Source organism: Numida meleagris, chromosome 5 (genome assembly GCF_002078875.1).
Source record: "Numida meleagris isolate 19003 breed g44 Domestic line chromosome 5, NumMel1.0, whole genome shotgun sequence".
NCBI lineage: Eukaryota > Metazoa > Chordata > Aves > Galliformes > Numididae > Numida > Numida meleagris.
In genome coordinates this window covers 70,204,207-70,218,011 of record NC_034413.1, presented here as the reverse complement: position 1 = coordinate 70,218,011, position 13,805 = coordinate 70,204,207, and the positions used below count along the sequence as shown (strand labels likewise).

General features: G+C 48.9%; 1 protein-coding gene across 1 annotated transcript in view; it reads right to left on the bottom strand.

The window, feature by feature from the left end:
• The window catches only part of FMNL2 (formin like 2), a 111,687-nt gene extending 110,761 nt beyond the window's left edge, over positions 1 to 926 (bottom strand). Inside the window, exon 1 of the mRNA XM_021399988.1 lies at positions 497 to 926. Within this exon, the coding sequence (XP_021255663.1) occupies positions 497 to 547 (51 nt within the window). The 5' untranslated portion in view covers positions 548 to 926. The remainder of the gene's footprint in view (positions 1 to 496) is intronic.

The window sequence follows — 13,805 nt, the reverse complement described above, 5'->3', positions numbered from 1 at the left end:
GGGGGCCGGGGCCGGGGCCGGGCGGCCCGGTCTCCATCTTGCCGCGCCCGCCGCCGCTGCCGCTCGGGGGTCCCCTCCCGTCGGGGCTGCGACGTGATGGCTGAGGGTGCTCCCGGAGTCGTCCCGGGGCGGCCCCGCTTTGCGCGTTCGAAGTCAGCGCAACGAGGTGATAAATCCCGCAGAGCTGAGCGTGAGGCTGCGGCAGCACGGCCGTCTCACCCTGCAGGTCATCCTTCTCCCCGCGCACCGAAGCCGCTCTCTCAGATGCTTCTGTCCAACTTTTCCACCGTTTCACGCCATCTCTGTCCCTACGTGAGCGCTGCGAAGGCCAAAGCCAAGCCCCGTCACTCAGAGCTGGGCCACTCGCTGCTCCATACCCCACAGTGTGAGCCCGTGGGTCTGGGGGAGAAGTCTGCGACTCAGCCGAGGGTAGCATCCACCCACGTGGTGACAACAGAGTTGTAGTTTTCCTCCATCCAAACCCTAACTCACATACCCCTGCTGCCGCTCTGTATCCCTCTGGTTGGTGTCCCTCAGGGTGTTCCATCACCCTGCCAAAGAGGATCAGTTGTCACCGAGCTTTGCCTCCACGAGGACACGCTTCCCGCAGTGCTCCTGCTTCAGCATTACGGACAGGTTTGCACGTGCTCGCTCTGGTTCACAGCTTGAGGTTCCGAGTAACATCACAAGCACCATAGTTGGTGCCCAGCACTGTGCGTGGAGCTCTGCGTTTTGCTGCCACCTGGTTCAGGAAATTCAGTGCACGTCAGGAATCCGTGACACGGGGACTTAGCGATGCCGCTACCTGGCAGCAGCAGTGAGCGTGCCGCACACGCAGCGCGTGCGCTCGGCCACATCCATCAGTTTCTGCAGAACTTGTGGCATCGCCTGGTAGGAGATCCCAGCCATCCGTATGGAGATTCATTCTAGGGAAAGAAGAGCAAGAAGAGATGTGTTATTATTCAGAAGCAGGACACGGTGGCATGGTTGGAAGCGCTCGTGTCCAGTGGACAAGAATTTCATAAGACCGCTTTGCTAAAAGCCTAAAATGCTTACAATCACCTTAACAGACCGCATTCTAAAACCATGGGTGGCTTTTACGATCTAATACAGTGCTGTTGTTGACAGTGAAGGAAAAAGTAACACGGAGTTTGCCTGACATCTCTTATCACAAACTATCAAAGTTCTTTGACAGATGAATAGTCCATTCGGCTTCAGGACACCCAGTGTCGGAGTCCCGCAGGCGCTGGGGGCGATGGGGCCGGCCCTGGCCGCAGTAGTTCGTTGTGCTGCCGCTCCCCATTGCCACTGCAGAGCCCAACCTCGACAGACTTTGCTTTCTGAATGGGGAGGAGATCATCGCGGCATTTGTACATCCCTCGGGATGAAGGAAGGCACTGGGGCCCAGGAGCCGCTGCTGGCCACGCATACCTGGGGAAGGCGAGGATAACTGCAGGTCGGACCGGATCCCTTGGCTTACGCTAAGACTGGAAGCCGAGAGCTGTCCTTGAGCTCAGAATCATGCTGTAAGGCATATTCAGTTCAAAACCAGACTTGCAAAATTTTTAATGAAACCTAACCATGCATACGCGCTGACTGCTTAACATAAAAGCGCTACGCACAAAGGGAAGGAATTCTTTTAAGAGAACAGAATGATTTTTGAACAATTTGTTGTAGTCTGTAGCTGGGATGTCAACGTTTGCAAGCGTGAAAATTAGCACGGCAGCGTTGCTGAATAGAAAGCTATTAAGCTGCCTCGTGCCTAAGCTAAAGAAATTATTCTGGGATAAAAATTAACAGGACCTTAGTTTTTGCAATGATTTACTTAAACTAGATAACCAGCTACACTGTGCATGGTTTACAGAGTTCATCCCAGGCATGCAGGGTGTTCTCACCGGGTGATGTCACTGTCTGAGCCGGGGCTGATGGCCGCACCAGCTTGGCGAGGGCTCCGTGCCATGATCACATGTGGAATTTCGCTGCACGGTGAGACAAATACTTCTCAGCCTGCAGCAAAGCAATGCTCTATTGCCAGGATCTCCGTGTTACAGCAAAGCTGGAAGTTTGGGTTCAAGTCTTTCTTAAGTTTCTCTGAACCACTGTCTATGTATTTATCTATGGAAGAAATTCTGAAGGGAAAAGAAGAAATCATTTTGTGAAGCTTCAATGCTCAGCATTTCCAGACGGCTCATCGGCTGACATTTCTGTGGAGTTCCGGACAATTTGATTTAATGTTCTTGAAGCTGGAGGGTCAGTGTCAGGTTTTAATAAATAGCTAGGAACCAGCTCAGCAGTGGTAAAGGTGCTGCTCATTCCTAATAAAGATGTAGTGCAGCCATAAACTCCTCTCTGAGCTGAGCGGCGTACGCTTAAGAAGAGATTATTGATGGCAGCACAATAACAGCTGACCTTGCCTGGGAGACTACAGAGGACTTGTGAAACACATGCCAAAAAAAAAGCAAATAGGCTGCATTCTGAAAATAGTCTTCTTGAGGAAAATCAGCTTCTGCAGTGATACTCTGATGAAGAGAAATCAGGAACTTGGCAGATAATGTTTATCTTCGTGCACATCGGCTGTTAGGAGGAGGTTTCGCTGAGGTTTGCCATGTTTTACCCAGTGCGACATATCTACTGATCTGCTTCAGTGCCTGTCAGTCTTGTACTTACAGCAATTTCCTACACGTACCAGAAACCTGCCTTATCTAGCCTTAACAGATTGTAGAAATAAGTTGTAAAATAATGGCCAGGCCTGTTAGCCTTTCTTAACAGTACTGCAGGTTGTCTTACGATAGCATGTATTTGGCTTGGAAATTAATTAAATACAAATCTAAAAACAACCCAGAACCTGAAAAGTTCGCAGTCACTCTGCAGGGATTTACTGCTCATCACGCTGACATCCTTCCCAGAAGCACCTGTACGTTGGCTGGGGTCTGCCCGCCTGCTAACAGCTCTTTCCATGCCTGCACCCACCTCCTCCTTGCACGGCTTCTGCATCTTGTGCTGAGATCTGAGCTTGCAATAACAGATGTGAGTCCTGGTACACCAAGTTATTAGGTTTACATCTCATTAGCCCACTGATTTTTCTTTGTTTGCTAGAAATTAAATCATTAACTTCGAATCTGATTTTCTTGCAGCATCTACACTCTGCTGTAACCAACTGTGCTGACGTCCTTGGACTCACTTCCAACATTTGTTTGGGTAGATCAGTGGCTTGAAGAAGCCATGCCATGACACTGACAGCACTTTCCTGTGCTCAGGACCATCTCCACAGCACCAAATTCCACATCCTATGGAACGTGCGCCCACCCAGCCCACGACCAGTCCCAGCAGCACAGGGGGGTGCAGACCTGGAGGGGCCAAGCTGGGTGCCACTTTCTCAGCATTGAGATGCATGATGGAGATGCGAAGAAGGCAGCATAGGATATCTGGCACAGTGATTTTGCATCTTTCCTCCAACTGTTGGTTTGCCCCTTAGAGATATTTAGGCTCAGACCCCGATGCACAGCTGTGCGACAGCAGAGCTGTCTGGGACACGGCGGTGAGAGCTCTCTAGAGTTCACAGAGTATAATTTTCAGAGCAAATCTGAACACACACGTGAGTTTGGAGGAAAAACTGCAGCAATGGCAAAAAGATCTATTTCTGCAGTGCTGGTTTACTGACCCGGATTTCTGCAGGTGAGGCGGCGCTGGTTCAGCAAAACCACAGCTGTTTGCCTGTGCCTGGGGCAAACCTGCCCAGCACCGTGGGCGGTGGAGATGCAGCCCAGGGCATTTTTAGCAAAGCTTCGATTTTTCTGCTTTCCAGGACAGCCAGTCCGAGCAATCAGCCCACAGTTTGGAGGAATATTCAGCTTCAGAAAACAGCACAAGCATTTGTTCTGTGGGATGGACTGCAGAGTGTCTGCTCTAAAACGTGTCCCCTGGAGATGTCCTTACAGACACGGTGTACTCGCTCATCTGCCACACTCCTTCAGCATCCTTAGAAATTAGTGCAATTCATGGCTCGGATGTTCCACGCACCGAACACGGATTTGCACCAGCCGTGCACAGGAGCTCGGTGCCAGTCTCGATGAATCCCTCTCACGAGCAAAAGCCACGTGGGGTTGTTTGGGGTGCGATGCACCCTGGCTGGGAGCTCTCCACAACTGACGGGCAGGAGGGCAGGCAGACAAAATGTAACTTCTGAATGCTCAGAAAGGCAAAGAATTTTAAATGCTTGTGAAAATGAGATAATGGAGCGGAAAATAATGGGAGGGAATGAGTCAATATCTCATATCTGAACATAAAGCAGCACTTTCTGCATGCACATGGACAGAGGCCAGACTAGATGTGTATCTGTGTACCCATCTGCTGTCAGCTTCAAACCGGCTGCAAACACTGCGGCTATCAAGGAAGCATCAGAGTCAGTTTTAAGGCAGGGGCGTCTTTTAGCCTCGGTGAATTGTTTTTATTAATTGCAAAAATATTCTCCTCTCCCTTCCCTCCCAGCACGCCTGGTAGCACGTGGGCCCCAGAGCTGCCCCGCAGCCCCAGCACGGGACAAAGCCGTCCTTGTGCCGGGACGGGAGCGGGGCTCGGGGCGCTTCCACGCAGCGCTTGGGCGCGAGCGCCGCACAAGTTTCCACTGTTTTGCTCTCGACAAAGAACTCCCCAGGACCGTTAGGCAATAGGAATAAAATTAATTCAATTTTTTTCAGCTGATAGAAGCTGTTTAGAGGCCTTCAACGAGCTTCAGAACTCACGAGAAAAATATAGATTTCAATTTGCAGGGCTGATGAATAACATTTGTCTCACGACAAGCAGGGGGAAGCTTTGCAAGCACTGAGGTTGCTCATCTCTGCAAACACCATGACTAGAGCCTGCATTCTGAAGGGGGTTCCCAGGTCCCACCAGCTCTTTGTGCCAACATCATCTCAGTGAGCTCTGAGCCCCCAGCAGCTGCTGGGACAGTGTGGCATGGCAGCACTCCTTTTGCCTTTGCTTTAAAATCATTGAACCATAGAATCATTAAGGTTGGAAAAGACCTCTAAGGTCATGAAGTCCAACCATCAACCCACCTCCACCGTGCCCACTAAGCCATGTCCCTAAAGGCAGGGACTTCCACCTCTCCCATTGAAGGACACCTGTACCCACACCAACTCAAGGAATGTGCTGTGAGCTCTGCTGGCAGAGATTCTGGGGTCCCACCAACCTGGGACTGGTGATCACCAAACTGCCATGCCCACCATGCTCTGCAGCACAACCTTTGTTTCCAAAGCTAAATGAAAGGAGAGGTCGACAACGCAGATTCTCCCATAAAACTCCCCCTTTACAAGCAGTTCTAAATGTCCCCACTTCTATTTCAAGGCAGAAATAGCAAAAGTTCACACTGAATTATTTACTGCCTCAGCAAAACAGGGCTGAAGGCAGCCTGGTGTGCTTCGGCTGAACCCAGATGGGAGGGAATCAATGCAGGGAGTGTAGGACGGATTTGCTGCTTCTTTAATAGCTTTTAAAAAAAAACAGCCCTGAGGGTTTGCCAATAGCTGGCCCCGCCTGTGAAGCCCCCAGTAGCGTCCCAAACTACAGCACATCTCTGTCTGATGGTCACGGCCATATCTGGGGGCAGCACCAGCACGGAAACACCGCAGCGCTGGCCAGTTGCATCCCAAGCCCTTGTGCATCTGGAGAAGCACCTGGGATGTCAGGGCTTGCCACAGATGGGCTGTGAGACCCAAGCACGGGCTGCCTGGCTATCCGTAGTGTAACTTAAAGCGCATTTCCCAAAACAGAGGATGGGGTGACAAATCAGCTCTTTTCTCTGCATGGTGCAAAGGTCAGGCTGAACAGAGGTGTGTGGATGTACATGCCCGTTGCATATTTTTTCAAGACACGTGTCTGCATATGCATGCATGTTAGATCTTCAGCCTTTTTAATGTTTCAAAGGAAATGAATCTGTTAGTAGGGAAAACGTTTACAGATGGCAGCAGTCGCTGCACCCTTTTGGCCGGTGTAGGAGCGCTTGCATTGCAAATCGTATCGTTCAGCCACAAAACCAGGCCGAGCTGGCAGTTACTGTTGGCGATGTGAAATGGGAATTGAGTGTGACCAGTGGCCGTGCAAAGTGCTAGGACGTGTGTCAGGGAAAATGCTTGCTTGAAAGGGTTTTAAGCAGTGTCCTGGAATGGACTGTAGCAGTGTTATCGAAGCCATCAAGCAGAGCACTTTTCCATCCATGACTGCTGCTCGATTCCTGCCGACTCAGCTCCTCTTTGTTTTGCTTCTCCTTGCTGGCCAGAACAGAGATGCTGCAGTGCACGGCTGGGTGGGTGACCTCAGCCTCAATGCCAAATGGATGACTAAAATGAATACAGAAAACACAATCCATTGTCGTCTCTCTGAAATGCCAGCTTTGTTCCACGTGGAGCTGTGGCTTATCAGTATAACCCCTTCGATGCTGCGCTAGGATGCAAGCCCTGCAGTCCCTATCCCATCAGTAACTCTGCACTGACAAAAGCAGTGGTGTCACATCAAGGCTTGCCATGACATGGGACAGATATGTGGGATGCCAAGGGCACGGTGTCCACTCTGGGTTGGGGTCTCTGCCTGGGGACTGGATGCATGCAGTCCATGCAGGCCCAGGATGTTACTGGCTAATTCTCAGCAATGATTCCATGGTGGGATTGCAAACAGGAGGAGAAGGGTTACTCACAAAGCAGTGCAGGTGCAGCCTCAGAGCACAAAGGTCCCAGAATGGAGGGCTGGGATACTCCAGGTGGCAGATCACTAGGGGAACCTCTCTGTTTTATAAACACCTTGCTCAGCTCATCCCCTGCTGGCCATTCCCAGAGGTACCAAGCTGGCTGGCTCCTGCCCTTTTAGGTCCTAATCACTTTTTCAGCCAAAATGACCAGACCCTGCCGCTCAGATGAGCCTCGTGAGATACCATCACCATTTACCAGCAAATAACTTCCTGTTTTACTCGTTTATTGCTCACTGAAACTCAGAATTTAAAAGCCACATGCCTGGATCAGCCGCAGTACTGCTGAAGCATTTCTGAACTTCTTTTGAGTTATTCCCATTGTTCTCTGCAGCCCACATGAGCAGCAGAGCTGGACCCCAGCCCCACCATAGCCCCTGCTCTTGGGAACAGAAGAGCAGAATTGGGCCACAAAGGCTTTAACACACAGGCATTAAACCAGGTAAGGCCGTGGTGGTGACGAGGACGAGCACTGCATTCAGAGCAAAGCAGATGCACACCTAGGGGGTGTCCCTGCTCCCGGCATGGTTTCGCAGCATCGCTGTCCGTCTGTCCGCCCAGCCGTGCTTCCCAGAGGCCATGTCCTGCTCCGAGAAGTGCAGGAAGGTAAACAGCCAAACCCAAACAGAATCCACCCTGGCCAGCTCCAAGCATGCCTTCCTCTGAGAAAAATGGGTTCATTGGTTTTTCATGGCGTGGGTGTGATTAATGAACTTAATCACAGGACACTTTGATCCAGCTCCTGTTTGTAAAGGATAGTCAAAAACAAGAAGAGCTGCTACCCTTTGTGTTTTTGTAATTTTGTTAATCATGGAAACCTGTGAGGCTTTTGCATAGTCAGCACCTGCATGCATTAGAAAACACATTTGCAAAACACAACAACATTCGCTTTCATATTCTGAAGCCAGAGAGTATATCCTAGTTGGCAGAAAGCTCAAAGGCAATTTATGAAGACCCAAAAATCTTGCAGGAATTTAATTAAACTTTAAAATCGTGCTAACACTCAAACATAACTGCTTACATAGTGATCATCAGGCAAAGCCCTTCATACTCAGTGTCTCTGTGCTCCCCATACTCCATTTTCTGGTTGCCCTGCTTGTTCACTCTCTCCTGCCCTGGCTGTCCTTGTCCCTTTTGCAGAGGAAATAGCCTTTCCCTGCACTCCAGTTAACACGGTTGTGCCTTGGTCTTGCACAAGGCGCTACTGAGCAAGCAAAACCTGCAGCTGGAAAGTAGCAATTTTTTGTTAATTTGCATCTTGTTGCAAACAAAACGCAGCTGGGGCTGCATCTCTGCGGCCTCTGGTGTGGAGCATGGCACATCTGCCACCATCCCCAAGGCAAGCTGTTCCCATTGGATCTATTGCTGGGTCACTGCTGGCCCTCAGCCTCACCTTTGCCCCTCGATAGTGAGTTTTGGGTAGTTTTAGAGAAATCTGGGCCGGTTTGGCCTCTCTCGTGGCAGTCTGCATTCCAGCCAGCCCTGCCCACTTCCCACAGGCCCCAGTCCTGCTCTTCCTGAGCCTTCCAGCTCCACTGCTCTGAGAATCAGTGAGAAACTGGGGTAAACGCCGGCAGAGGGAGATGGGATCCGGCCGTGCCCACAGAAGCTAGGCAGAATGTGTATGTAAAGGGAGGAAATGAGAGGAAAATTTAGACTGAATTCAAAAATTAAACTTTTTTAATTAGTAAATTCTTTACCAAAGAATTTACATTGGCTAGCATATGATTCCTCATTGCTTAAGGGATTTAAAACCAGACTACTCTCTGCTCCAAAAAAGTGCTATATGCAACTATTCTTTGCTTATAATGAACTGGAAATACTGGCAAGTCTCCATCCCCTTCAAATATTTTCCCTTGTCTCTTCAGAGGTTAAAATAAATTATCCTGAGATGTACCAGATGTAGCAGGCAGGCAGGGACATTCCTCCAGCCTCCCCAGCCCATTTTCTCCTGTCCACAGCTAACGAGCAGCAGCGATGGCTGACGGAGCTGCCACAACATGGGGACTCAGCACAGTGATGTCCCAGCACAGCAATGACCCAGCATGGCGACGTCCCAGCACAGAGATGTCCCAGCATGGTGATGACCCAGCACACTGATGACCTAGCATGGTGATGCTGCAACCTCTAGCACTGTGGTTTCCACGGCTCTGGGCTTTGCGCTGGGGGACCCACTCAGTCCTGCAGCCTTGTCCTCATCTTACCATGCTCTTCTTCATGAACCCATCAAGCCCAATGCTAAACCAAAGTAGACTTTGTTGCCTGAAATATCAGCCATGCAAATCACTCCACCCATCAGCACTGGTATTAATTAGCCTAGAAAGCACTGCTGTAACAGTGGAGTTCTTCCAGCAAACTTCTGTGACACATTAACGATGATAGCTACAATTACAACAATGCCAGCTGAGGGCTCATGGCATTTGCTCGCAAGCACAGCCACTGCACACCCACCTGTGTGCACACTGCTGGGCTGCCTGTGACCTGCATGGCATGGTTCAAGCTGCAGACCTGCACATGCTTGGGAAAGGGACATTTTGTGGTTCTGTGCTGAAGGCAGGACCCAGTGCAGGGAGCAGAAAGACTCACAGGGTGGTTATTGCTAGGAACCAGGGCTGCAGCTGCCCCTGGGTGCATCCAGAGCTGTAGCCTTTCTGGTGATATAAACAACACACCAGCAGCAGCCCCTCCATAATTTAAACAACCCTTGGCACCATGCCTTTTCTTTCTATTTTTACAAATGCCAGAAGAGTTTTCTGTATAAAAATGAAAATCACCGGTGGCCAAACCACCAGATTTGCGCTGTTGGTCTGCATCCTAATGGGGTGCGAGCACTGGCTGCTGCCTCGGGAATGCAGGTGGCCGGTGATGCTTATTTGTTATTTTGTGTTCATAAATCCTTTTTCATCTGAGGATTTCAGAGCAGTTTATAAACATGAATTTAGCCACTAGACGCCCAAGCAGGCCCTACCTCATCATACTTGTTGAACGAGTGTGCTGTCAGAAATAGATCTCGCCCAGGTTTGCACAGAAGAGGACATCTGCTTACAATTGGGACAATCTCCTTAAAGTCATACCATGGCAGGTCTGAAGTACAAAAAAGGCAAGGCAGGAAAACTGAAGGAAACATTTTCTCCAGGACATACTTCTGCGGGAAACGCAGGCAATCTTCTTCAGCGCTGCGTTAATTGCAATGCTAATTGCGCACCACGCCAGTGCAGTAGCACTGCTGATCCTGACATGAGATCCAGGAACATTCCAGCATCTGGGTGCTAGACCTCTGCTCTCAGGGTCCTCCTGCAGGTAGCTGGCACTGTGACAGGACATCACTGTCTTCACCAGAAACCGAGGCTGACAGACAACAGCAGCTCAGGTAAATACTGCGGCATTCACAGCTCTGAAGCAGCAGCTGTGCAGCTAGAAGCTGGGATTTCTCCTTAGCGAGGGAGGAGTGAACCCAGATGTCTCGCCGGATGCAAGTTTGTTTGCTTCCTTGTCATCTGGTGACCGCTTTGGGGAGGCCCTTTGGCAGGTTATGCTCTGTCTGAGGCTGCCCCATGGAAGACGGCCAAAGAAAAGCAGGGTACAAGTGCCCGGGGCTCGCAGAGGGAATTCCCTGTTCTGACACATGCAGTTTTAACTCGTGTGACTGGTTACAGGCAGGGGTTCATTCTGTCAGACTTGCTAATTTGTCCCAACCCCTGTCTCATGAACTTCCAAGTCTCTTTCTGACACGGTTCTGTTTTGATTTGTTATGCTGAAGGAGTGGAACAAGACACGCAGCACAAACCAGATATATTTTGTAATTGTAAGTCAGCTGATTGCTAGACATACATGACATAGACACGCTTGTGTGCATCTCTGACACGGTGACTACCTGTCTTGGTGCTGTTTTCTCTCCTACATGAACATCCATGTGGGCGGGGTGTTTGTGTTTTGAAATAATTAAAAATGTACATTTGCATGTTGTGTGCTGTCTTGTTGATTCCATGCTTCAAGGCACAGTAAGAATACGTAGGCATTCGGTCTCATGTTAGGATGAGCATCTCAGAGTAATGCACAGCCTTGTCCAGCAGTGACTTCTGTTTGCTGCCGTGGCTCTGAAAAGCACGAGCCAGCCCTGTAAGGATTCTTAGCAGTTATTTGTTAGGAATGTGCTTTACATGGAACAGAGCAAAACTGGAGCTGTCCCAGCACTCCAAATGCATTCTGACTTTAACAGAGGTGCAGACAGACCCAAATCCAGTCTCTGGACCTACAGAAAGAATTGCTTACGTGCTGTCTAGGCGCACGCTGCCCAGGGTAACGAGGTGCCTTTCATTCACAGCCCAAATGCTTGCAGTGAAAGCGCAGTCAGCTTTGTAGCTGGGGAGAGGAAGCATCTGATCCAAAACTTGGCTCGCACTGTGAAACAATTGGGAATGTGTCGCAGCCGCATTCCTGGCTGGCCATGCCTTTGTTCAGCAGCAGGACGTGGCTGGAGGCATACGGCGCCCAGAGAAAAAGATTTGTCGACACAACCTGCAACTGTTTAGCATCTACTGCCATACGGGATGGGCATGGAATTCCCTGCATGACCTCCATTTAAATTGCCTCTCTGCACTTGGATGTGCTGCATTAAGACTCTGGGTGAGTGCTGTGCATGAAAGAAGCAGAGAAAAGCAGGATGCATCCACACTGGCTGCCAAATTTCCCTCTTTCTCCACAGTGGCAAGTATAAGAAAGACAAGTAACATTGTGAAACAAGTACAACGAAATAAAATCTTTAGCTGGAAAAATAAATGTACGTATGCCAGTTATACCAGCTTGTTTCCAAGTGTACTGCAATAGCCATCCATGAAACGTGCCTAAGAATCTTGCATGAGGAAACTTGAGTGCCTGAGCTGAATAACAAAAGCCAAAGAAAACTTAACAGTAACGAATCAAGGTCTTTAAGCAGTAAGGGTATGTTCCATTTAAGTGGTATCAGGCTGTGTGTAAAGTAAAATTTATTATTAAAAATGCTCAGACTTTTCTATACGTGTTTAGCGCAGCATCTTTTTGCAGGCAAGAGCACAGAGGATACAAAGTCTGCTCATCTGCTGAGCAGAAAGCAGTAAAGGCACACAACACAAACACCTGCAAGAGCGTGCTTCTCCCTGGCTTCCTTCATCACAAGCCTCACCTAATAGCAAAATCAGTACTGAGGGGGAGAGAGTCCTCATGTGCATCTTGAAATGCTTTATGCAGAATTATTTTCAGCATTTCTCTGTTTAATCAAATCCTCTGTCTGCATGACTCCTACACAGTGCACCAAGGGAGAGAGACCATTATAAGAAGAGGAAAAAATATTTCAGTAAACCACAAAAACTGGCCAGTGAACTAGGGGGCAGCCAGGGAAATACAGAGAACTCAGTCAGTTACAAAACAAAAGTCAAAGTCTTAGTGAGACACTTCTGTGCTTTCAGGCACTAGGAAAAAGCTCCCTAAAGAGCCACCCAAGTTTTCTAAAAGCAAACATCTCGGACAATATTAATCGTCCTTTAAAACATCCGTTACAAAAGCCGAGGCTTGAAATTAAATATTATGACAACACAGTGTTACAAAAGTGACAGGGAAAGATCAGAGTTGGCCCCTTGGATGTGTGATATGGCAACGCAGAGGGAGCAGCACCAACTTCCCCAGAGCCCTATGGATCTGCTACGGATACAGTCAGCAGAGCTTGCAGGTGGCCCCGGTGATGGTGAAATACCCACATCACGGGGGCAAGGACAAACTGCCAGGTCTGGAGTCAGGAAAAACAAGTTTAGAAATAACTTTTTTTTTTTTTAATTGTAGTTTTTCTGTCCTCCTCAGCAGTGCTTCCTAGGAGTTCTTCTTAATGAATAGCTTGTTCCTGCAGGACTCAAGTTAATTGGCAGTGCCCTAATTTTTTTCTTCCCATGTCTTCTTATTACTGTGGATTTAATTATTTACTGAGGAACTCAGGTTCATTAAGCACCACTGGGAAATACCCTGCGGCTTTGGTTGTGGTGTCACCTAGAGCAGGAGTTCTGTAGGCGCTTCTGTACAAGTATTTGGAGCTGGGGGGGTTCAGACTCAGCACCCGTGGCCCCGCCCCATCCTTCCTTTCTAGAAGTGTGCCAGCTCTGTGGTGCCCCACCACAACCAGGTAAAAAGTGGAGCAAATATTTAGCATCTGATTCACTCGATGCAGTATCAAGGTGACCATAACAACACTGCAGGATGTGAAGAACTGACAAAGATATCCATTTACTTGCCTGGGCAGCTGCTGCGATAACTGCACCACACGCGATACTGTGGAAGAGAACAGAGCTGAAGTTAATAAAAATGAGAAGTCACTGTCTTGTACAGAACTCATTACATAGTTCTATTTCAGCCAGACAACATTAGTGTTTATTGCATCTCCATACAAATTGATTCATCCTTCCTTTTCAAGGCAATTAAATAAACGCCATTTTTACTCTGCTTGATTCGCTAAGTGAAATTATAAGTTTCAATTTAAGTAGTAAATTTAGGACCGAGGGAAAAGCACTCAATTTTGCCGTAAAAATCTGACAGCGAGCTTATTTCCAGCTCCGTCTGGCCGCCAAAGTGGGAGAGCGGTGCCACCTGCAGACTGCTCCGACCCAGCCACGGAGCACAACGGAAGCTCCGTCCCAGACCGCAGCCCGTGAGTCATGAAGCAGCTGACGCGGCCTCACCACCAGCAAAACTAAAGGGCATTTGATAATAGGCCCTATCTGATTTGAAATAAACGCTTTTGATCGACAAAATATTCAGGAAACACAAACTGCTTTCATTTCTCAAGAAACATCAGCGCGTTCTTCAAGGGAGGTTCAATTTCTCATACACAATCCAGAATTCCTTGCAAGTATGCTAAAAATATTTTTCATGTTAGAATGGCTCGGGCTGGAAGGGACCTAAAGACCATCCAATTCCAACCCGCTGCGTAACGCTTACAGCTTTGGGCTTTATACATGGGTCCCGCTGCTGAGATAAAAACGGTGGTGACATGCATTTGAAGCATAGGGACACAAAATATGAATCATACGGAAATCTTTCAGGA